This window comes from Molothrus aeneus, chromosome 7 (assembly GCF_037042795.1).
Source record: "Molothrus aeneus isolate 106 chromosome 7, BPBGC_Maene_1.0, whole genome shotgun sequence".
NCBI lineage: Eukaryota > Metazoa > Chordata > Aves > Passeriformes > Icteridae > Molothrus > Molothrus aeneus.
The window spans coordinates 23244690-23267775 of NC_089652.1; the positions used below are offsets into that span (position 1 = coordinate 23244690).

General features: G+C 49.7%; 1 protein-coding gene across 1 annotated transcript in view; it reads left to right on the forward strand.

Moving 5' to 3' along the window:
- Positions 1-16205, forward strand: part of CFAP65 (cilia and flagella associated protein 65) — a 30968-nt gene extending 14763 nt beyond the window's left edge. Inside the window, exons 17-31 of the mRNA XM_066553243.1 lie at positions 681-809; positions 1090-1266; positions 1936-2002; positions 5882-5992; positions 6777-6968; positions 7724-7882; positions 9188-9325; positions 9765-9881; positions 10467-10604; positions 11092-11157; positions 12792-13006; positions 13360-13509; positions 14029-14307; positions 14972-15109; positions 15679-16205. Of these exons, the coding sequence (XP_066409340.1) occupies positions 681-809; positions 1090-1266; positions 1936-2002; positions 5882-5992; positions 6777-6968; positions 7724-7882; positions 9188-9325; positions 9765-9881; positions 10467-10604; positions 11092-11157; positions 12792-13006; positions 13360-13509; positions 14029-14307; positions 14972-15109; positions 15679-15715 (2113 nt within the window). The 3' untranslated portion in view covers positions 15716-16205. The remainder of the gene's footprint in view (positions 1-680; positions 810-1089; positions 1267-1935; positions 2003-5881; positions 5993-6776; positions 6969-7723; positions 7883-9187; positions 9326-9764; positions 9882-10466; positions 10605-11091; positions 11158-12791; positions 13007-13359; positions 13510-14028; positions 14308-14971; positions 15110-15678) is intronic.
- Positions 16206-23086: the final 6881 nt, after the last annotated feature.

The window sequence follows — 23086 nt, forward strand, 5'->3', positions numbered from 1 at the left end:
ATTGCCCCAGACCTTATTTAGTTCTAAATATCTTAATATTCAGTGCTGAATATCTCTGAGAATGGAGAAACCACAGCTTGTCTGAGCTCCTGTTTAACCATTTCCATGGTGAAAACCCTTTCCTTAGTATCTCATCAGAATATCTTGTATTGCAACTTGTGCAGTTGCCATCCCTGACCCATTGCTTCATAAGGCTGAACAAATCCAGGTCCTTTTGTCCATCCTTGTAATCATTGAATGGTTTGAATTGGAAGGGACCTTAAAGATCATCTCATTCCAACCCTTCTGCCATGGGCAGGGATGCCTTCCACTAGACCAATTTGCTCAGAGCCCCATCCAGCTTGGCCAATGTGCTCCAGCTCTCAGCCATTTTAGTGGCCCTCCATTAGGCCTGCTCCAGTATGTCAGTGACTTCCTTACACTGAGGAGCTAAAGAGAGACTTCAGGCTAAGCAGGACTCTCTTATGTCACTCACTTTCATTAGACATACATAAAAGATTTTGAAAAGAAGATCAGGTCTGCCTTATGCCCAGTGTCCTTTCTCTCAAAAGGGTCAAGAACATAAGGTCAGACAAGAATTATAAGGAAGACAGCCAGTGTGGAATGACCTTTCCCCTGTCATGCCCTGATGACCCTTCCTCCTGTTTCAGTTAAATATCTTCTTTCTTTCCTGTGACCAGCACATGCTTGATCCCTCCAGTGTATACCCCTCTCCTGCTGGATTTTGACTTTGGGTCTGCCCCGGTAGGCTCACAGCCTACCAGTGTGATGCTTCTGCTGGAGAACAAGGGTGTGGTACCTGTGGACTGGTAAGCAGTGCTCACTGGAGCTCAGCCTTCTTTTTGGGGGTCTGGAAGTGCTCAAAGGGCTGTGAGAAATTTGAAGGTTAATAGGGGGGTTTTGTAGGTACAGCTGCAGCTGAGATCTGTTGATGAGTCTAGCTGGGAAAGCAATCAGGGAGATCCAGATCAGACCTGATGAAATGTGATGTGGCCACCAGGTGGGCTAAGCCCATTTGGATTGAGTATGTGACCATAGCCCTGGGGAAGCTGCATATCCTTGTTGCTGACCAGCTGATTGGTTCCCTAGGGCCTTCTTGTTTCCTTCTGATCAGAAGATGGACATAGAGCGCTGGGCAGAAGATGTTGACTTTACCCCCCAGGAGCTGCACCAGATGAGAATTCAGGATAACCAGCTCTTCAGTGTTTCCCCAAAGTCAGGAACACTTCTTCCAGGGCAGGAGGAATCTGTCCAGCTCTCACACAGGTGATGAAAAGAACCTGTTCTTCAGAGCTTCATGCTGTGTGCCAGAACAACACATGCCATCAGTCCCCTGAGTTTCCATGCCAGATTTTCCTTCCTCATCATACGTTCCTCAGCAGAGGCTGGGCAAGTAAAAAGTTCCTGAACATGTCCAGTTTCTGGACCCCACAGAGCTGGTCTTCCTCAGGAGGATGTTTTGATGTCCTTTAACACTGCAGAGCAAAAGGCATTTAGTGTGACATGCTGGGGACACTGGTCTGCCTTGACCTGACAGTTGAAGAGATGAACAAGATGCTGCACTTCTGCGCTTTTGATTATGTAATAATATTTTTTTTGTCATCAGCTAGAGCTGCTAGCCCTTGCATGCCTGTAGAAGGTATGAAGAAAGCTGAATGCTTCCCCTCTCAAAGCAGACCATATCTGAGAAGTTCTGGCATTTTGTTGGCCTAAAAACTTGGGTCCCTAAACAGGTGTATGACTAAAATCAACATTGTATCACTCATTCCCACCCAACACCGCTGGGTTCCCCCCACCTCCCCGCGGCCCTTACGCAGCAGTGACTCTTTAGCTGGGAAGTGAATTGTCTCTAATGTTCTGTGTGACTCTGACTCTGTTATCCTGGGCACAAGGTTGATATCTACTGTTTTCCTCTCTCTCCTCTTTCACTGCTAGACATGATTTCATTGGCAATGATCGCCTCCCTGTCCTGCTGAAGATTTCCTATGGCCATGAGATTCTGGTAAGATAGCAGGTGTCCCTTCCTTCCATTTGCTGAACAACAGCAGGTAGAAACTGAATTAATAGGTGTTTTCCCCAGAATCTGCATAGTGTACAGGGGGCTGTGGCCTTCCCCTGGAATTTGCACTAGCCAGGCAGCAAGAGAGGGCCAAGCAGAGACATAAAAACTGTTCTGACAAACTTGTGGTTCCAGCACAGAGCGATGTGGGCAGTGCACTGGCAGAATGGCCCTTGGATGTTGCATCTGCTGGATTCTTCATCAAGAGCACTATTATTTATTTATTTATTATTAACCTTTGTATTTTATTAATGTCAGTAATGCAGAATTGCTTCTTCCTTCAAGACAACTCCAAGTCCAAAACAGCCTTCCCAGGTTTTACGGTCCCTGCATGTTTTCCACACTCTGATGTAACTTATGGTCAGGATTCCTGTGCATGCCTCCCCTCATTTCATCTGCCTCACTGTGAGTTGTTCCATGCAGTTCCTGGAGTTCAGATCTGCAGCCCATCCTGCTTCTCTCTTACGCAGCTTTCCTGAATCTCTCCATCTCTACAACCCCCCCTGGAATATGCTTTTCTCCAAATATACCACCATCACCTGCTGTGATGGTAGTTTGGGAATGCACAGAGTGGCAGAGCATCCTCCACCTCTGGGGTTACAGGGTCAGCTCCTTCCCCAAGCCCAGAAGATTGTCCCTGGGTTCCTGGTTGGCTGCAGCCTTTGTCCACCCACTTACTTCTCCTACCAATGATACAGGAGATTCTTTCTCATTCTTCCTGCTCGACTGCTTTCTAAAGCATCCCAGAGCTGATCTGTGGTGTGTTTTCCCTGAGCATCTCCTCAGGCTTGGAACTAATTTCTCTCTCTCCCCTCTCTCAAACTGTCAGTTAGAGTCAAAGTCACCTTGTTCTCTGCCAGGCACCACTCATGCCCGGCTGAGCCTTCCTGTCTGTCTCTGAAGTTTCCTATGAGACCATTGTGTTCACATATCTCTTTTATTTTTCTTTTCTTTCAGGACTGTTGTCAGCTGAAAATCCAACCCTTTGACCAAGCTGTTCAAACAGTGGCTTAACTGTGCCTTCCCTCAAAGCCCTTGGACAGGCTCCCTGTGCTCTGCCTGCCTGGCACAATCCTGAGAGTGACTGTGGGGAAGAGCTGGCCAGTGAGGGAAGAGGCTTTGGAGCACCAGAAGCCTACAGGGCACACATCCTCTCTTGCCATATAGCCAGTGGCTTTGGTGGCTACCAGAGGCCACCACCCTCTGTCATGATGTCCCTGCAGAAAGGGCTAGAAAAGTGTGGGATACCCTGGGGATGAAAAGGTCCCTTGGTGCCTTTGAGCTCTGGCAGTAGGAGCTGTAGAAGCCAGTCCAGAGACATGGAGCAGTGCAGGTGGTTGCAGCCTGCAGAGATGCAGTGCCACGACTGAACTGCTGATATCAGAAAGTAGGAATGGGAGATACTTCTTGTGCAAGGAGGGCAGCTGAGGGACTGAGCACGGTGTGCCTGCTTTCCTTGCAGTCATGGCATGAAGTGCACAGAGTTTCCAGCTCCTGGGGCAGTAACTGCCCTAAATATGCTCACATTCCAGGGCTGAGCAAATCCTCACCTGGGATTCTGGTGAAATATGCAGAGCATATGCTAACCTTAAGCATATGTTAACCTGAAGCAAATGCTGTAGTGTCACCCCAAAAGTTAAGCTTTGGAAATTTCCAAAAGCAATAAACAGTGAAGGAGCCCATTGAGCTGGGGTATTGCTTGGTTACTCTGTCAAATTCCAAATTATTTGGCTTCAGAGCTGTGTGGTTAGCCAACTGCAAGCCAATGCCTGTTTTTCCTTTGGGTTTAAAATCACTTCTGTGATGACTTTACCTACATGGATAGATTTTGACCTCCTGCTCCTCTGTTTCCCCAACAAAGACTCCTGCTTCCCTGTTTCCCCAACTTAATTTTCAGGAGAAGCTTCTTCTCTGTTATTCCTTCTCCATTCAGTGGCCAATTTTTAGTCCTCTGCTGATTTATAGGTACTCTGACTAACCCGAACTGATTTCCCATTGGCAATTTCTTCTGGCTGTAGGAGGAGACATCTGTAGGACTTCTGTGTTTCCAATTCCTTGTGCAGCAGAGAAACAAGGCCTCCCACTGCCTAATGCTTTCACAGATTGTCTTTTGCCTCTTCACCTGTAAGACTGCTTGTTCTCAGAGCTCTGAGATTGTTTGGCCAGGCAGAATTTGCAGCCCCCAGCAGTTTTAGCAGGAAAAGCCCAGCCAGCTCATGTGTTGCAGGCTGAGATAGGCTGGTTCACAGAACTCCCTGGAGAGAAGGGCTGGATCCCAAGGAGAATCCCTGAGCACACAGGTTTTATAAACTGCAAGTGTTTGCACTTCATAGGTGCTGGTTTGGTATTGTGAGGTGTTATCACCTGCAGCATGTGTTCTCCAGGCAGCTCTCCTCCCTGGGGAATCTGGCATCCCCTGGCATCCCTCTTATTATCTTAAGTCTTCACTGTGGGATGAAGTCTATGCACTCTAGAAGGAGAATTGATTGCAGCAAGTCTTCACTTTTCTCCATTTGTCTCTCTTTAACTGATAATCCTCTAAATGTCATATCCTGTCAAATGGAAACTTGATGACAGTTTTTCTTGAGCAATTCTGGTCTGTTGAAATGCAAGGTGGGTTTTTGATCAAAGTTGTATAAATGGATGTTTCACTCCCAAAACTCAGGGAGGTTACTATCCCATTTTCCCTTGAAGTTTGACAGCAAATCTTTTGTCTTTCTCCTACTTTCACTACATCTGGCAAGCTGTGGTTCTCAGGAGGCTGAATACTCATGTAGTGCTTTGAAAAGATCCCATGTGGGACCTTGCTAACCTTGTATTTTTAGTTCTTTTTCCCTCTGCATTTTGCCTATTGATCTGAGCTGGAATGGGTTTTTTAAAAGGAGTTGTCATTCTCTGCTCTTTTTAAAGTGGCTGATACAGTATGTCCTGCAGGTGTCTATCTTTGCAAATATTGTCTTGTGTTTTACACACGACAATTTTTCAAACAAAAAAATAGCCATGCTTGAAAAATAGCATGTTTGAAAAATAGCCATGCTTCAGGCTTAATTACTGTGAATTGCAGCAACTTGGCTCCTGTTGGCCCATGCAGATACATTGCTAGGTGGCTGCTTTGCAGCCTCTACCCCAAAGCAGACAGCTCAGGGGTACTTTGGAGTGATCCTGCAGAAAACAGTGCATCATCAATGCATCTTCAGCCTGACTGTGGTTTTCTCAAAATGCAAGAGCTATGTGAATGCAAAATCCTTTCTGTGAAATAGCTCTATAATCTCTCCACTTTGCTTGGAGTGCCTGGTGGCTACTTTGCCAACAGGATACTTGTTGATCATCATTTGATCACTTAGTTCAGCTGGAATCTTCTCGCTTTTGGACTTGCTTCTAGATTTTGGGCTGCTAGACACATTCTTGGAGCACTCTAGAGTACATCCAGATGATCCTTTCCAAGAGGAGGCCATTACTTACCTAAATCCTGTCTTTCCAAAGTATTTGGCTGTGAGAGCTGCACACTCTCCTATGTACAGTCCAGACACTTTCATTCATGGACAATTTCCACCATACACTTGCACATAGAAGCACTGATGCTGGCATAGCAGAGAGAAAAGTACAGTCTTTCTGATAAAAGAAGAGAACCTTTCAGAGAAAATCTGGAGTAGGTTCTCCATCTCCGTGATTTTTGTCGTAGGACACACTATCCTGGTATTACCAATTATAGTTTGTAACTGTGTGGCCTTCCATTTGCAAAGTACTTCAGAGTCCTTGTGCAGATGTTAGTGATGGGACCAAGGCCCTGTGAGGAAGTGACTGCATTTCTCTCCACTGTAGCTGACCTTCAGTGGTGTGACAGTGGAACACGACCAGCGCTACGTTCATTTTGCATCCACCAAGCACGTCTTTGCACCCATCGCTGTGGGGGGCTCCCACCCCCCCACACAGGTGAGCATCTTGGAGCCAAAGCCAGCAGCAAGGAGCTAGTTCTGCTGTGGAGCTAGTTCTGCTGTGTCCCAAAGACAGGCAGTGTCTGAGGCAATTCTCAGAAAATGGAATGGCCTCCGTAGTGAAGCATCACAAGAGAACTCTGAGGATAGTTCTAGGCAGAGTTTGGAAATAGCTGCTGGGAAAGTACTTCTCACCATCTGCAGTTTGACAAGATTTGGTGTTCACTCTGTAATCATAATGCTTATGAGGCGTGTTGGGCTGTTCACTTATTCTCTTGCATTGTATCTGGGTGAAAACTTGCCTAGCTGCTCCAAGTACTCTGGAAATAAAGCCTAATTAGTTTTTTAGTAAATTAATTTTACTTCCTAAACACTTATTCAGCAAAAAGGCAGCTTTGATTATGTTCTGCCTAATTTACTTGGGAAATGAACAAGTCTGAATTGAATTAAGAGCACTTTAATAGAAGTGTTTTTGCATTTTACATAATCCGCTTTACAATGATCCCTTCAGCTAATCTGTATTAATTTTCCCCTAGTGTGAACTGACAGGACACCATTTGGAGAGGCACTTTGCTTATCAATGTACATGTGTGGTGATAAACCTTCAGCACAGCTGCCTATCAGAGCCTTGGTGTTAAATCTTGACACTATGGGGTCTTCTCATTCTTAGGAGATAAGCTGATTAATTAAATATTAATGCTTATCAGTGCCCCCTGGGGAAGCATTAACTAGTTTAACTTGTACCTGGTATAAAAACCACTGCTCTTTCTGACTCACTTCAGATTTATAAACTCTACAATGGTGGCTCCATGCCCGTGACATTTGAGGTTCAGCTGGACAACATTATGAAGATACGGGAGAAGAATTTTCAGCATCCTGTGTTTGCCTGCCTAACTCCTAGAGGAGAAATCCCCCCTGGTGAATCAGGGCACATTGGGTGGATCTTCTCACCACTGGAAGCTAAAACATACACGGTAAGAGCCTCCTCATGACTGAAAGAAACAGATTCTGTTGTTGACCTAAAATTTTTTAGGTTTCTTACTGGTGGTTGTAATGAAATGCTACTGCTGAATTGAGCTCTATGCCTCTAAGAAGCAGAGTTGTGAGAGCAAATTAGTGGCTGGTCTGGTCTGGAAACAGAGCAGATAAATTTGTCTCATAAATTTTTTCTTCCCAAGAAGAGATATCTTCCACAGCCAGAGTCCTCCCAGTATTTATTTTTCGAGTAGCAAACAGTAACTGGGAATATCAGTAGTATCTGTTCAGATTTGTGGTTCATTGTTGGCCTCCAAAAATTCCCAGCAAAGAGACTGAAGTCAGTGTCTTCTATCATTGCAGTGTATGCTGCTGCAAACTTCTGAAAACAGCCTTCCCAAAGACCTCTGTCCTGTGCTGCAGCAGGCAGGCAAGGCCAGAGCTCTAGCACTAATTGTTGCTTCAGTCTGTGGTGAATGCATGGATAAATAAATAAATTTAACTTTAAACCTCCAGCCTTTGCTCCAAGATGTAGTCTCTGTCCATCTCATACTGTAACTGGCTAATTGACTACTTATCCAGCTTTCCTGGGCTAGCAGGAAAGGCCAAGGCCTGAAAGAGCAAAAGAGACTGGATTTGTCTTTATCCATGCACGAGGTGTATTTAGACCAGTCCATTAGCAAGTATGCTAGCTTATTGGACATCTCTCCCAAATATGACTCTGGTCTTAAAACCTTTATCTTGTCTGAGGCAGGTTGATGTTCTCATCCAGATCCTGGAGGGTGACTCGACCCAGATTACTTTCCAGGGAGTAGGCTACAATCCAAATGTTGTAGAAGAGGCTGCCACATCCAGACAATTTTTTTCTTCTGCAGTCATTCCAGGTTCTGCCAGGCTAACTGTGCCTGGGCAGGTAAGAGTCCAAGTGTGGGATATGAGCAATATGATCAGTCCAGAGATGTGTGAGAGACTGAAATATACAAGTGGCCCCATCTTGCAATAGTCTGTGTTGCAGGAGAGTTCATTTGCCATGAGACAGAACAAGACATTTCCCTTCCAGCAGGTGATTTAGAGCTTAACTCATGGATGCTGAAAGGTGTCTTCTTTCCAGCTTGTCACTTCCACAGCCATTAGAACAAAAACAGGTTTGGGTTTGTTTGTGTAATTTTTTCTTAGAAGTTACCTCCCATCACAGCTGCCTTTCTTCTGTGCAGCTACAACACCTTTTTCTTTCCTAAATCATTCTCAAAAAGACCATTATACTCCTGCCGTGCTCTGTCAGGGCTTGGCTGCCACCATTTCCCAGCCAAACTCAGGTGATTCATAGCCTGAATGCTGACTGCAGGATGGTCACCTATTCAGGCACATGCAGAGGAATGCACTTGTCTGACCTGCTGCTGGCTCAGCAGGAGCTTGTCTGGCCTGGCTGGAGCTGGCCTGCCAGCCTGGACAATCCGTTGTTAAACTCACCCACAGATCCAAGCACAGTGAATGAGCATTACACAGTAGCAGCAGAGGCTTTCCCCTGGCAGGTAAAGGATTCAACCTGTGTGACATTAGCATGCCTTCCTTGGAGCCAGCCACAGCTCCACCTGCTCTTTTGCTTCCAGCAGGGCAACTATATTCCTGAGAACAGCAAAGAGAAGATGATTGAAAACCGCCTCAGTCTGACAATGAAGATGGCATTCTGCAAGGCTCTGTTGTCTGAAATGAAGTTTCTTTCTCTAATAATAACTGTACTTAATTAGAGATTGTGTTGTGCCTGGAGAACGGGACAAACTAGTAGCATATTAGTAGCAAGGTGTATTAGGGATCGATTTCCTAAAACTCACAGTCAGATTGATAGGGATTTGGCACAAGCACACATCTCATGTTTCTCAGCTGAAGTAGGAAAAGGCCTGGACTGCAAGTGCTGCACAGAGAACTGGGATGTTACTGGTCCTCTGTGCTCCTGAGATCCTCTCCTGTCCAGCACCAGTGTTATGTCTTATTCATTGCTCACTCAATCCCACTGCAATCCAGCTGGCCTTCTGATGTAATGTCACTGTAACCAGAGCAAAGCTGAGAGAATTGTTACACTCTCTCAAGTTGCTAAAGATACCTGATATAATCTGTGAATTGCTGGACTTAGAGATGAGTATGACTTTGAGATGACTGTATGGTTAGGTCCCATCTTCCTTCCCTGCTGTTCCTTCTGATTTCTCCTTGCTTCCTGCAGGCAGCCACCTTGTCCCATAACAGGATTTGCCTTGGAAATATCCCAGACTGCACCAAAGCTGGTCGACTTGTCTTTCTCAACAATATCTCAAAGAGCAAGGCAGTGGTGTTTAACTGGCAGATAAATGCTAAAGAAATGGTGAGTCCTCTTTGATCTACAGCCTTCCTGCCTATCTCTATTGTGCCATGAAAGGACCTTACAGCTCCATTTTCAACAAGACACTCAGTTCTAGGGAGTTGGCTTTCTACTAGGTGATGAAAGGAAAAGTGAAGGCAAGGGTTAGGACAGAGGGAACAACAGAAATTCAGAAGGGAAATCCAAAGACTTTGGTGAGGTTATATGAAGCTGGAACTACAAAATGTAATAACAAACCTCAGGACTCTGTCTGCCAGCAAAAGCCGTGTTTGTTCTTAGAATATATCAACTGCATCTCTCTCATGCCACATACCTCTGAGGAGAGGTGTGTTCCCTGTGAAGAGAAAGCACACAGGAAGGTCCCAGGACAGTGCAATAGCTCCTCTGGGTTTTTTTCTTTTTTTATTTAATTTTTTTTCTCCTCCTCCTGACCTTCACCCAGGTGTTGGAGATTGCTCCAAAGTCAGGGGTTGTGCAACCTGGAGAGAGTATCCCTTGCTTCATCACACTGCAACCTACAAGGAATCCCTACTTCTGCAGAATAAATCTGGTGTGTGAGGTGAGACCCAAGAGGTACCTGTCTATTACCATGGCCTGGGCATGTTATTGTGGTTCCCAAATGGCTGACCCCAGCAGTCAGCTGCCTGCTGCTTCCAGCTGAAAGAATCCTTCTCACACACTTCTCACTCCTGAAGACACCTAGCTTCATCCTTCCTGATGGTTTAAGCATCTTTCTGTCTGTGTGGCTCACTAGATGAAGTGTAATTGTGCAATGTATGGATTTGGGAGGGGAGCCCAGCTGCTAGAAGTGATGGTTTGAATGGGAATGGCTTTCAGTGGATGCCAAAGACTTGATATCTGTAAAAAACAAGTCTTGCTGCTTAATATTACTGGGGGCACAGACCAACAGTAATGTCCCCCTCAACACTTCCCAGTTTTTTTTTGGTAAGAGAGTACATCTTCTCTCTCTGAGACTTAAAATACCACTGTTTTTTCCTCTTCCTGCCACTGGAATACATGGAAAGCAAGTGGGTTTCTTCCTGGGACCTCCTGAAGGGGAGAAACAGGCATGGACTTGAGCCACAGACTGTTATTTGGAGGTCTTTTCTAGCCCTGCTCCTTTCAGTTATGGTTTGTTTCCTAGGTGTACATGCAGGAGTCCCTGGTTCAGTATGAGAGGGACCTGTGTGAGTGGGAAAAGGAGAAGGAACGGCAGGCTGTGGAATTCACCATCACAGAGAAGGACCTTGAGACTAAGAAGAGGCTAACATCTCCTTCAGTGGTAAGTGCTCTCAAAACCTTGCACCAGCTTAGCTTGGCTTAAAAAACAGCAGCCAGTTTTGACAAGAAACATTCTTTAGGACAACCTAGGCAGTTGTTAAGAGGACATGAGACGCTGATTTGTTAAAGACCTCAAAGCTGATCTGTGGTTAGAGGAAAATGAGATCTTGTTTTCTAGCCAAGAATCATCTTACAAACTCTGAAATTTCCAGTGACCATCTGAAATTTGGAAGTGCATGAGAAGCCTTTGGAAAAACAAAGCCGATGCCTCTGGAAACCAATGGTTGGATTTTTAACCATGAATAAACACTGGAGAGAAATGTGTAGCTAGCAGTAAGAATGTCGTCTGAGTGAAGAATGGAGGATGAGATCATTGACTCTCAGCTGGCACAAAGTTTAAAAAAGATCATAAGCTTTTGTTCTTCTCTGTATCTTCCCCACGTGGTAATTCTTCTTCCCTTTTTTTTATTTAATATTTTATTTTTCAGAGGTTATCAGATTCTGCTGAAACAGAATATCTTTCAAAATCCTCACCTGTGATCAGGAAATACAAGGTAAGTCAAGCCTGTCTCACTCGTGGTAGAATCAAACTGACTGCTTTAGAAAAGAGGCAAATGCTGGATATCACAGTATGGGAGTCTGGACAGGGAGCACAGCAGGATTTGTAGCTTCAAGGCTTTGGGAGACAGACTGTTTGGAGGAGGCAGAAGAATCACACTGTCTGGCTGTGTTCTCTGGCCAGTAACTTTCCAGCTGAGGTGAATGGGAACTGAAATTGGCATCAAACATGCACCCATGACTGGAGAAAGGGGGAAAGGTTTCAAATAAGCAGAAAAAATGCACACAGACAGGGCAATTGGTATCTGTACTGGTCTCATTTTGGGGCCACAATGGAATGTGTGCCACAGCAGAAAGCAGCAGGACCCTGGCAGAATGTGGTGCAGACACCTCAAGAAGAGCTGTGCTCTGTTCCTCAGGAGAAGCTGCAGACAGGAGCTGCCTTGGTTTAAATACACAGAAAGCTTTAAAGTTCAGTTTGCCTGGTTCATCAGTTTCCACTCAAGTGCACAACTGTATGCACTGCTATAAGACAGCTTTTCCAGCAGTGGTGGGAAGGTGTGAAACAAGGTCCCAGTGAGTGCTCTGCAGAGCTACCTGGGCCCAAAGGAAGAGCCAGTGGTGCCTATAGCCATCAGCAGGATGTGCTGTGGGAATGACAGGGCTCAAAGCTAACCCAAGATGTGGAAAAATTTAGGGGAGCTGAGGGGAGGCTGGGTCTGAGAGGACTGAGGCAACAAGGAGATGCAGCTTGTTATCTCAGGAATGTCACCTCAGTGAGGCTGTAGCAGTGCTCCTGAGACCCCACGAGTGCCTTTGCAAGCCTTGCATGGTTCTGTGTGAAGGAATCAGCTCAGGGCAGCTCTAGCTTGGACTGTTTTCTCTGTGCTGTTTGGTGTGATCAGTGATACAGGTCAAAGCATTCACTGGATGAGCATAAGGATGGCTGCAGAAAGGTAAAAAACATTTTCTTTTAGTCCTCTAGGGTTTTAACCTCTAGTGGTAATTTGGAGCCTGCTGTGTCTGTGTAAGGAGCAGTGCAGGCCCCTAACCTCATACCCAGAGGTAGGACAGCCGTGTCTCAAACATCATTGAAGTCCTGCAATGCCTGAGGACTTCTCCAGATCTCTGTAGTGTCCTTCTGGCCCAGGCATCCTGGCTACTGCTCTAAGGAACTTCCCCAATCTGACTGCTAGTAATGCATCCCCAAGTTGGCCCATGTAGTGTGGCTGGGGTCAGTTCCTGGTTTCCCTTCAGGTTTGGGGGAGGACAGTTTCCCCATGGATTCCATCCATGTACATCGCTTCTCCTGCAGCACTGCCAGTGTGCTTGCAAGAGCTTCCATGGTGATGGATTGGAGAACAACAGCCCCAAGTACCTTAGGGAGACCCTGAAACCCTGTTGACATTTGGGGCTGGCACACTGGTCAGTGAGAAGGGAACAGATCTGATTTCCACTGTGGCTGCTCATGCCTGTTATCAGTACTGCGGTGCTAAGATCATTTTGACACCCAGGATCTGGTGGCTCTGCTTGCTGAGCTTTCAGCTCTCATGCCTGTGCTCAAACCTACACCAGCCTATTTGTGGCCAAAGGACCAACTATATGCTTGCCATTTCTTTCTCTCCAACAGACATTACCCCCTATTAAAAGCCAGCCTACACCCAGTCAGCCACCTGGACGCATTGAGAGGGGGCTGCCATTGGACAAAGGTGCCAGCCAGGTGTGGGTCAAACCAGAGCCTCCCCCGCCCTTGTCCTTACACCTTGATGTGTCAGCCAGGTCCTATGCTATTGAGGACTTTCTCAGCAACTTTGCCTTGGATTTTCCCAGATACTTCTTGTCCCGGTAAGAGATAGAGTTTTTTGGATTGGCTGCTTCATCTGAGCCAGGGCTGCCCCATGCTCTGATATGCACTGAACTTGGTGCTCTGCTCTGCTCCTCTCCAGTGCCTCAGTATTAAGTAAGAGGTGTCTTGCTTTCCCCAGCATTAGCTGACATGACCTGTTTCTCTCCCCACCTCAACTGTCAGAGCTCAGTGTTCCTCTTTTATGACAGTGTCCCTGCTCCTGTCAGAAATACAACAGCTCCCACCCCTCCCCTGCTTGCCTGACATGCTGCTGCAGTGCTAGAAGGGTGCTGGTCTTTGAGAGTTTGGTTCTGTAGTGCTGCCACTGATGGAACAACTCCTCCTTTCTCAGCCCTTACAGCTCCAAGCCCTCAGACAGCAAATTGGCGGATGGAAGTGGGCACAGAAACAGGACAGACACGGAGTGCAAACGGCTGTCCCTGGCTGCTGCTTCTAAACAAGAGCTGGAGGTGGTGACTGACATACTCACAGGTGTCATCAGGTGTGTGCTCCTTCACCCTCACCTGGTTTGGAGCCCCTGTCCTCCAGAGAATGATTGCAGCATGGTCAACCCTCTGCTAATCCTGGAGGAATCTGTGCACTCTCGTTGCCAGAATGGGGGATCCACCTGCTAAAAGCTGTCTTGGGGACTATGAGCTCAGATCCTGGAGTGACAGCCAAGGCAGGGGCTTCCTCCCCAGCCAGGGGCTGAGCCCATCTTTCCAGAGTTCCCAGGAACCAAGGAACTCTACCTTGTGATCTTAGAAACAGGCTGCATTGGGGTACACCTATTCAGTTTGTGAGCTCCTCCAATGTAAAGAACCAGCACTGGGGAAACAGAGGTAGTTTCACTGGCTCAAGCCCTCTTGCTGCTTCCCTTAGGCCCAGAAAGCAAGAAGGTACAGACTAAACACTGACATCAGTCAGTGATTTCCTCTGCTTTGTGGTGTCTTGTAATAATCCTCTGAGTCATACAGATAGTCAATTTGCTGAAACTTATCCTTTATTTTCCTCTTCCTAGGAGCCTCTTGGAGAACGGCCACTTCCAGAAGTCAGTGAGAAAAATTGAAGATGAGCCTATTCCATATTTCTCCCAGTTCCAGTCTGCAAAATCAGCAGAGCTCCAGGACAGTAGACAGGGCTCCACAACCCCCTCCAGAGTCTCTGCTTCCACAGATCTTGACCATGAGAAGGATGGAGAGAGGAGAAAAATGAGTCAGGAAGCCTCTCCCAGTGATTTGCCAGAGTCTAGCGAGACTTTTCACCATAAGCAGTTGAGGGTAAAGGAGATAATAAGTAGGTGAGGAAGGGCTCAAAGCCAAGAGCTGCACAGTCAAGAGAGCCATGGCAGCACGCTGCCTGGCCAGAAATCCATTTCTCCTCCAGCCCTGCAGCATTTCTGCAGGTGTATTATGTGTTGTCTGGGTGGAAGTCGATGCTAGCCCACCGAGCCACACTCTCCCAAATGTGGTTTGTGGGGAGAGATGGTTTACTGTGTCTGGGGTTGAGCTGTGGGCACTGCCAGGAGGCTGGTAGTGAATGATGTCTATTCTCAGGCACGCTAGGCCACATTAGACATTGGGGTGCAGTATGTGCTTACCTTACCTTTTATTTTCACTGCAGTATTTCACCACCTTGCATTTGCTGTGGCTGCTCCCTTGTACACTGCTACAAGCTTCAAGCATTATTCACTCATAGCAGCTACAGCACAGCTTGGAGGGAGAAACCAGTTAAACTATGGTCACCAAGCTTTGTCTAAGGTCAGGGCCTGACACCAGCTGGTGACAGTTCTGGGACAAGGGTCAGCAACCCATTGTTCAAGTCTTTGGTTCATTGGTCTCAGCGTGTAGGAAACAGTGTGTGCTCCACTGCTGTGCCTGATGATTCCTGGCAGGAGTCACAGCAAGCAACCTGCCTTATCTGCTTTCTGATAGCTGTCCTCTGCTGTACTTCTGTCCTTCTAGGCAGCCAGCTGTTGGGAACCTCGTGGAGCTGCTGCTGGAAAACACACTGCAGAATATCATGATTGAAGCCAGTCGTGGGGAGGTGGTGCTGACAGCCCAGCCCAGGGTCATTGCTTTACCCCCCAGTGCCTCCCAAAGGTAGCAGAGTGTATCTGTGCTCTGGTGGGGGACAGGACCTGTCCTTAACATGTCAGGCTGAAGCACAGCCCATTTTCTAGACCATGTAGGTTGGCTGAATCCCTGCCTATCAATGCCAAGGCTGCCTGTGCAAAACAAAGAATCCACTCCCAAAGTCCCTGCCCCCTCTTGGCTTGTCCTGAGCCACAGAGCAGAGGTGGTAACAGTACAGCCTGTCTGTGGACCTGAGACCCTCATAGAGCTCTGGGGCAGGGCCCTATGTGGGAATGGCTGGCCTGAGGCACTGGAGAGCCTAGCACAAGGATGGTCCTTTGGGAAAAGGGGTCAAGGAGCAGGCAGCACAGCCTCTGACAGCAGAAAAGGAGCAAAGCTGTCATAGTCCAAGGAGGTGTGGGATCTAGTTAGACTGAGGGAATGGCCACTGGTGGGGAAAGTAGATTTGGACCTGAGTGAAAAGCATATGGGTTTGCCCGAGCTTGGGCAGAAGTGCAGAGAGATAGGATTGAGGGTTAATGGAGGAGGGTTGTTGGATGTAGATGTCATCTCCAGAGCTGCCATCTCTTTTTCAGAATCACCAGCCCTGCATCCCCACCCTCAAGAGTGTAGCTGCTGGGTACTGTGCTGCTTAAGCTCCTCAAGCACATCAGCTCTCTCCATTCTTCATCCCTGTGATGTCCTGAGCAACTTGGACCCTCCCACACCATGGCCTTAGCTCAGCATGCTGGCTTTCTCTGAGGAGGTATGTCTTGATTATGTTCTCAGCACTGATTTGAATCCTCTGACAGCTCCACGGCAGAGTTCATGAGATCTCTCCTTTCTGTGGCTGGCCACATCATCGGAGAAGAACCCTATGCTACAGGGAGCACATGGACAACCACTATGACATTTCCCACTATCCTCAGTCTGTACTGGCTGAGAGGAGTGGAATCTGCTTTGGAATGTAGCTGAGGAAGGACTGACATCTGGGCAATGAGGTGATGGCATCAGCAGGATGCAGGTACTGAATCCTCCTCCCCTCCTTGCTCTGAGGGGGCAGCTGCAGCACAATCAGTACACACAGCAACCCAATAAAAGCAACTTGACCTTCAGACACTGACACCGTGTGTAACGTACATAACTCATGCATCTGGGCTTGTGAGCTCTGGACAAGGTCTTCCTTTTCCAAACTGCAAGGCTGTCACCTAGGGAAGGGGATCCTCTCAGCCCTGGCTTGGCCTGGAGAGTCTGTCGGGCTGTAAGGTGTGTCACAGTGAAGGAGCATGTTTGTCACAGCCGGGAGGTGGCAGCGTGAGTTGTGAGAAATCCCAGTGGCCAGCACAGAGCAGGCTGGTGCTGGCTTCCAGCTGTTGCTCCCAGGCAGGAGCTGCAGGATGGCTGTGCCAGGCAGTGGGCTGCATTTGCAGCATATCCCCTGTTCTGCCATACCACTATGGACTCCGCAGCATGGGGCTCATGCAGCCCCCCAGCTCTGGTGAGGGTGCAGCTTTGGTGTGTCTCTCCAAACCCTCATGTCTTGTTTCCCAGTGCCAGGACCTAGCCAAGACCAGAGATGCATCTTCTTCCCTCACATCCTAAGAGAAGACTGTGCAAAAGGCACTGTGGAGGGTTTTTCCCCCACTCAGCAGAGGGTAGTTGCCTGCTGTGCCTGGGGTACTGTGGCTCAGCCAGCTTCACCCCAGCACTCCTCTCTGTGCAGGGGCCCTGCCTGCGTAACCATTACTAACCCCCAGGGCTGAGCTGTTCCTGTTGTCAGCGATACAGCAGAGGCACTGCCAGCTCCTGAACTCAGCCTGAGTGCCTGGGGCCTTCACATGGGTCCTGGATCCTTCTCATGAGAAGTGCAAACCCTTTCCTCCCTTCCCAACACTCTGCATGCCAGGTATCCTACATCACAGCAGTCTTTCTGTACTCCTCTGGGCTTTGGCTAGTGCTGAACAGGTAGTGCAGAACCACTTCCTTCCTCCACAGCTCAGGGCAGCAGCAGGGCCTGGCTGTTCAGTCCACTTGGACTGATTCTCCTTGGTCCAGGCTCCTCGCTAGGATTTGCTCACTGCAGATGCTCTGTTGTCCTGCAACAGAGTTCCCAAATGGATAGCAAAGGCAGGGGCAGAAACCTCACTGTTGCCCGAAAGCAGATTGAATCCAGCTACCCAAGGGCAGCATGGAGCAGTGAAGACAGGGTCAGTCCATTTGTCCATCCTCAGACGTGCTGTGTGATCACAGCAGCTGCACCATTGCATCCACTACCTGGAGGAGCTGACATGGGAAATGCTGTGTGTTAGTCTGGTGTAACACCCAAAAACAAATGGACACAGCACGAGTGCCATCAAATGTGCAGGGACTTTTTTTATGCCAATAAAGCTCTTGTTCTCCCCACCTTCCTGTGCTCCCAGCCTGGACCTGGAGAAAACAGTGCTCACACTGTACTTGCCTTTTGGAGCACTATTAGAGGGAAATTCACTTGTTTGATAAGCATCACTCTAGTAGGAGAGATCTCAAAGATGATGCCTTAACAACAGGTGAGTCAGGGAAACAGATTTGAGAGCTATTTACACCTGTGAGAGAAATTTTGTGTGTGAGAGAAATTTTTCTTCTCTCAGCTCTTATTAGGGGCTGTGAGATGGTCATGTGTCACCTCTGTTGTAGGTCTTTGTTGACTGTCAACCAGAACCACTCTGAGTGCACTAAGCAAAGAGAGTAGCAGCTGTCACACACTTTACTTCTTTTATCCTCATCCTAAAATATAAATGCACCGAGGCAGCCCCTTTCCAAGGTTGGGGAAATTCCCAATTCCTCTTTTCAGGCTGGGAACTAGACCCTGACCCTGGTTTTGGAAAACACTTCAACGTGTGACCGAACCACATCACTGTCCTGTTAGCAAAGAGAGACAGCAGCACTCCCAGATAGTGCTGGGGGTGAGCTCTGCTTAGTGTGGATGTTCTCACCCGGGGGCTTCTCTCTCACTTGGATCTTTGGGGCAATGGGGAGGGGAGGGCAGAGATGTGCAGAGCTGGCAGGGAGGGACTTTCTCTTAGCAGGAGGTTTTGTTGGTAGCCACTGCCAAGGGCTATGAACTTGTGGGACTATAGACTCACAGCCCAGCTCAGCACCCAAAAGAGGGCAGAAGTCCTGTTTCTGCTAATGGCATCTGGGGCTCAGGCAGAAGGAAGTTTGAGCTTGTTGTACTGTCTCCCAGGGCTGGATTTGGCCCCTGCCCAACAGAGCACATCTCTCCAACAGAAATACTGTAGGTACAGGCCCTGCTTCTTCCCACTGGTGTTTGGGCAGTGAAATGGATGATGTTCCCACGGGACTGCTCCCGGCAGGGACACAGCCAGCACGCCTATGGCTGAGCACGAGCTTGGCAAGCCAATGGGACTCCCCCTCTCCTTGTGGGAATTATCGGGAGCACTCAGTCATCAGGCAGTTAATGCACCACACAACAGGAGCTTTCTTCTTGGCTGTTACTGCTGGCTCCCAGGGAGAGCTGAAATGGCCTTGGGGCAGGTGGGCAACAGAAGCTATCCTGAATCCCATTAAAACATTTAACACCTGCTGAATCGTGCTATTGTTTGGGAGATAAAGGGAAGGGAACAAAACTGCTCTTGGGCTTCCCTGACAGAGTGTCTGTCCCATTGCAGCTGGGGAGCCTGAATCTCCTGCAAAGTCCCACTTGGTGGGTCTCTGTGTCAGTGTGAGGAAGACAGCAGTGTTAGGGGACAAAGAATCAACCATTCCCTGGCTGGAATCATCCCCTTCTCCCTCTGTACAAGGAACCTGGAAAAGTCCTGCCCTGACCAGCTTGCAGTGTCTGAAGAGCAAAAGTGTGAGGGTGTGTGAGGGTGATCCTTCCAAAACCCTTGGCAAAGCTGGACAGATTCTTCACCCCTGGCCTCCTGTCTCCGAGGCACTGGGCTTTGCTGGCTCAGCTGTGTCACTTTGGTGCTTGGGATTGGGAGCCATGCTCAGGCCAGGCCAGGGCACCATGCTGGCTCCTGATGGACACAAGAGGTGCTCTGCTGTGAGCTAGTCAGTCCTCAAGGGACACTGAGGCAGCACAAGCCCTGGGCTGCTGCAAGAGGAGGCTGAGGCTGCCTTTCCAAGGCCAGCCCTACTAAGAGCTCAGTTCAGGTGCTGCCCACCTGCCTGACAGGGAAGGGCACAAACTGGTAAATGCTGCCCCCGAGATGCCAGAACAGAAGCAAGACATTCCCCACGGTAGCAGTGCCATGCGGGGCACTCTACCAGCTCAAGGGACCTGCTTTACTCGTGTTTTCTGTAAATCAGCCCTGCAAGGACAATATTTGCTGCTATTTAGTGAATGGTGGGGCCCTCCCTGCCCTTGCAGGAGAGAAGCTGGGGTGAAAGAGCATTTCTGACACAGCATATAGGCTTGGAGATGTCTGCTGGCACTGCAGCAGCACCTGTGGTATTTGGGGTTTTTTGCTTCTCCAGAAAGAGAGGGCAGTCTATGCCAGGAGCTGCAGCTCTGCTATGCTGGTGTGTGCCAGGGCAGGGAGGGGTGGGAGTCCTGTCCAGCACAATTCCCATACCAGGAAAGGAGAAATATGTAAGTCCAAGCATCACAGCCTGTACAGCATCAAAAGGAGGGGGAACATCACACTTCTTCACGTCACCCCAACTCAGAGTATTGGTAGTATTGCATTTCCTTTGCTGCCAAAACTATTGAAAAAGGACCAGGATGAGCAAGGGCAGCATGTTGGCATCACTCCAGCCAGGCCTGGGGGACCCCAGGCTGCAGAGGCAGCAGCAGGCAGGAGGGATAGAGCCTGCCTTTCAAAATCGCGAGTGTGAGAGGGTTAAGTCTCCTAGGAAGAAGAATTGGGGGGCAGTGGCTGCTAAGGATCTGCCACTATGCTCTTACATTTGGAAATCCATTTACTGCAGCCTGCAAGTACACTCCAGCTCTGGAGGGAGCAATGGTTTCTAAAGCACACCCAGGACAAACTCCTGCAGGTGTACACCGTGGGGGTTAAAGCAGCGTTACCCCCTCCCCACCCACAAACACACCCATCTGCACAAACAAACAGGCCACTGCACTTGCACAAAGGAGCTTCTCCTGCCACTGCTGCTGCGCTTCATGCTCTGTTATCCGAGGAGCTGTGGGTGCCAGAGTAACTGGGAGAGAGATCCCAGCTCCGGCTGGCTCTGGCTGAGATCAGCACAGGGCTGCCAGGGCTGAGCACCATGGCTGGGCACTGGAGGAGTGTCCAAACTTCTCCTGGCTTCCATGAGCTCTGCTCCCAGAGCCAGCACAGGCTCGTCTGCACTGGTTAACCAGCTGGGCAGTGACACAGCTGGGACACAAGGGTGCTGTGACTCAGGGATGCAGTGACCCACAGGGAAGCATGTGCACATGGAGTGAAACACATCCCGTTCCAGCTGCTGCGTTAGGACAGCTGGCTCCCGGCCTGTGTGGCCATGCAGGGAGCACTCCCAAAGAGTGTTGCTCCCAAAGTTTTGTTGAGCTGTGCTTTGCTGCCTAGCTCAGAAGTCTGTGCATTGCTCTAAAAGACGTGTGAGCATTGCACTGGTGTGCCATGGGGTTTTTCAGCATGAGTGGGGGGATTGGGGTAAGAACAAGGAAGACTTTTCTATCACTGGCACTCAGACTGCTTGGGGTAGGCACTAGATTTCTTTTTCTGCCCTGAGACTTCACAACTCCCTGCCTTTTCAGCAGCCCAAAACAATGCAAGTAACTAGCTCACTGCTATCCTAGGGCTGCCCAGGGAGAGTATCCTCACACCTGCTTCCCCTGGCCCCCTGCTCTCCTCTCATCTCTGCTGCAAAGTGAGCCAGGCAGGTGGGTGGAAAAGTGACAGCTGGTGTTGTTCCAGTGCAGGTTAATGAATGTCTCCTCCTCTCCCCCTCACCTCCTCCTCCCCAGCACCCCAGAACCCAGGCTCCTGGCTCCTATCAGCCCATCAGGCTCCCATTAACAAAGGCAGCCCTGGAGAGTTTGCATAGAGACCTGCTCTGCCTCTCATCTAGGTGGGCTAATCGCCTCCCTTGCCCAGCCTGCCTTCCCTGGGTCAATATTTGCTCTGAGCAAACACAGAGCTGTGACAGGTGTGCTGGGGAGAAGGCTCGCTGCCGCCAGCCCAGCCCTCCTGCCTGTCTCTGCTCAGTCACATCTCTCCGGCCCCCCGATCACCGGCCAGCCAGCGCTATTTTTATCGGGACTATAAAAGCCCCATCCAGCCAGCGTCACCCTCATTTTCTGCCTGTGAGCCAGCGGGGGAAGGCGAAGCCACTCACCTGACAGCTGCCAGCGTGTCACCAGAGCCAGGTGAGCTGCTAGAGCCCAGCACAGCTTGGCCAGGATCCTGCCTGCCTGGCTGGGAACAGGGTACTGGGCATGGAGAACATCCTGGGGGCTTTCCCGAGACAAGGGCTGGCAGTCCGGTCACACAGCCGAACTCCTGGGAAGGAAGGGGACGGGCTCGGGGGACACCGTCCAGCCTGTCCCCTTTCCTTAACTCTTCTCTCTCACCTGTGTTTTCCAATAGTTTCTGGTCCCCTCCCCTCCTCCATTTACTTTCTTTCTTTCTTCTTTCCTTCCTTTCTTCCCTGTTCTCCACTCTGCCATGCCAGTTAACCTGCCCCTGCTCTGTTTGGCTTTCCCAGGCAGCAGGTGTCAAGCATCCACTTTCCAGACTTTACCCCCGGAGGAGCCGGTTTGGAGTAGCATGTGCAGCAAAGGACACCCAGCCTGGAAGGACCCAGCTCGGGAGGAAGGGGCTGCCGGCAGCCCAGGGCAGAGCACCCCTCCAGCCCAACACTGTCCCAAGTCGGAGCATCTCTGCACTTGCCTGGCGTCGAGCCCCACGTGCAATACCTGACCTGAACGTTTTGTTCGTTCGGCTCGCGTTAGGCAGGTCCAGCCCATCTGCAGGCGTACGGCTGCAGGCGCTCACCCGACCCCGCCGCAGCCGCTGCAGCGCGGAGGGAGCACTCGCCTGCCTGCAGCTGCTGCGGGCCACACGGACACACAGCCTGCGTGCCACACGGACACCCGGTGTGTGTGCGGAGCAAAGGGCACCGGGGCCGCGCACAGCACGCAGTCTCACCCAAACACACGCGGCAGTGAGCAGCCAGTGCACACAGATGAAGCAATCCACACATAGCATGCAGGAACGCCATGGAACTGACCCATGGCACTGTGGGACCCAGGTGACAGTGGTACACTCGGCCTTTCTGGCACTCAGCTTTGTAGGCTGGACTCGTGTCCATGTGCCCACGGCATGGCAGGCACATGTAATGCGCTAGGCACATACATCCTGCCTGTGTGGCTGACTGCTGCTTGGAGCAGCCTGCTGGGGAAGGGCAGCCTGGCCCTGGCAGCACTGCAGAGCCATGGCAGGCACACAGAGCCCTGGCACGGTGCTGGCCAAGGGTGGAGTTTGGCAGGCTCTGCCAAGCGCCCAGGTAGGTCTCAATGGTCTGCTGGCACCAAGGGAGCTTTAGCTGCTGACAGAGAAGCAGCGGGAGGGAGGGCAGGAGCAGGCAGCAGGGAGCAGGGCAGAGGATGAGGGGTGTCACATCCGTTCTCGCCTCCCCCTGCCTTGATTCACTCCCAGGACCTGCACTTCCCAGCCCTTCCAGGACTGACTGCCCAGGGCAGGTGTTTCTTGTTGTTCACCTGAAGCCTGTGGGCCAGGTGCCAGATCCTGCTGGTGGCAATCCTCCTGCCTATGCCTGCTGTGGAAGGGTATGGGGGTGGTGCTGGCAAGCCGGTGGGTCTCTTCCAGGACAGCCCTGCTCACTGCCTGCCCTGCTCTCCAAGCACAAGTGCTTGACCTGGACTCCTGTCCCATTCCATGTCCTGTCCCATCCCTCTCCCCCAGCAGCCAGAGAAGACATTCAGAGCTTGGGGCTGCTCCTAGCTCCATGGAGGCTGCAGGGAGTCATGGAGACCTAGGAAATAGGACAGCAGTAAACCTGCTTTCCTCCCAC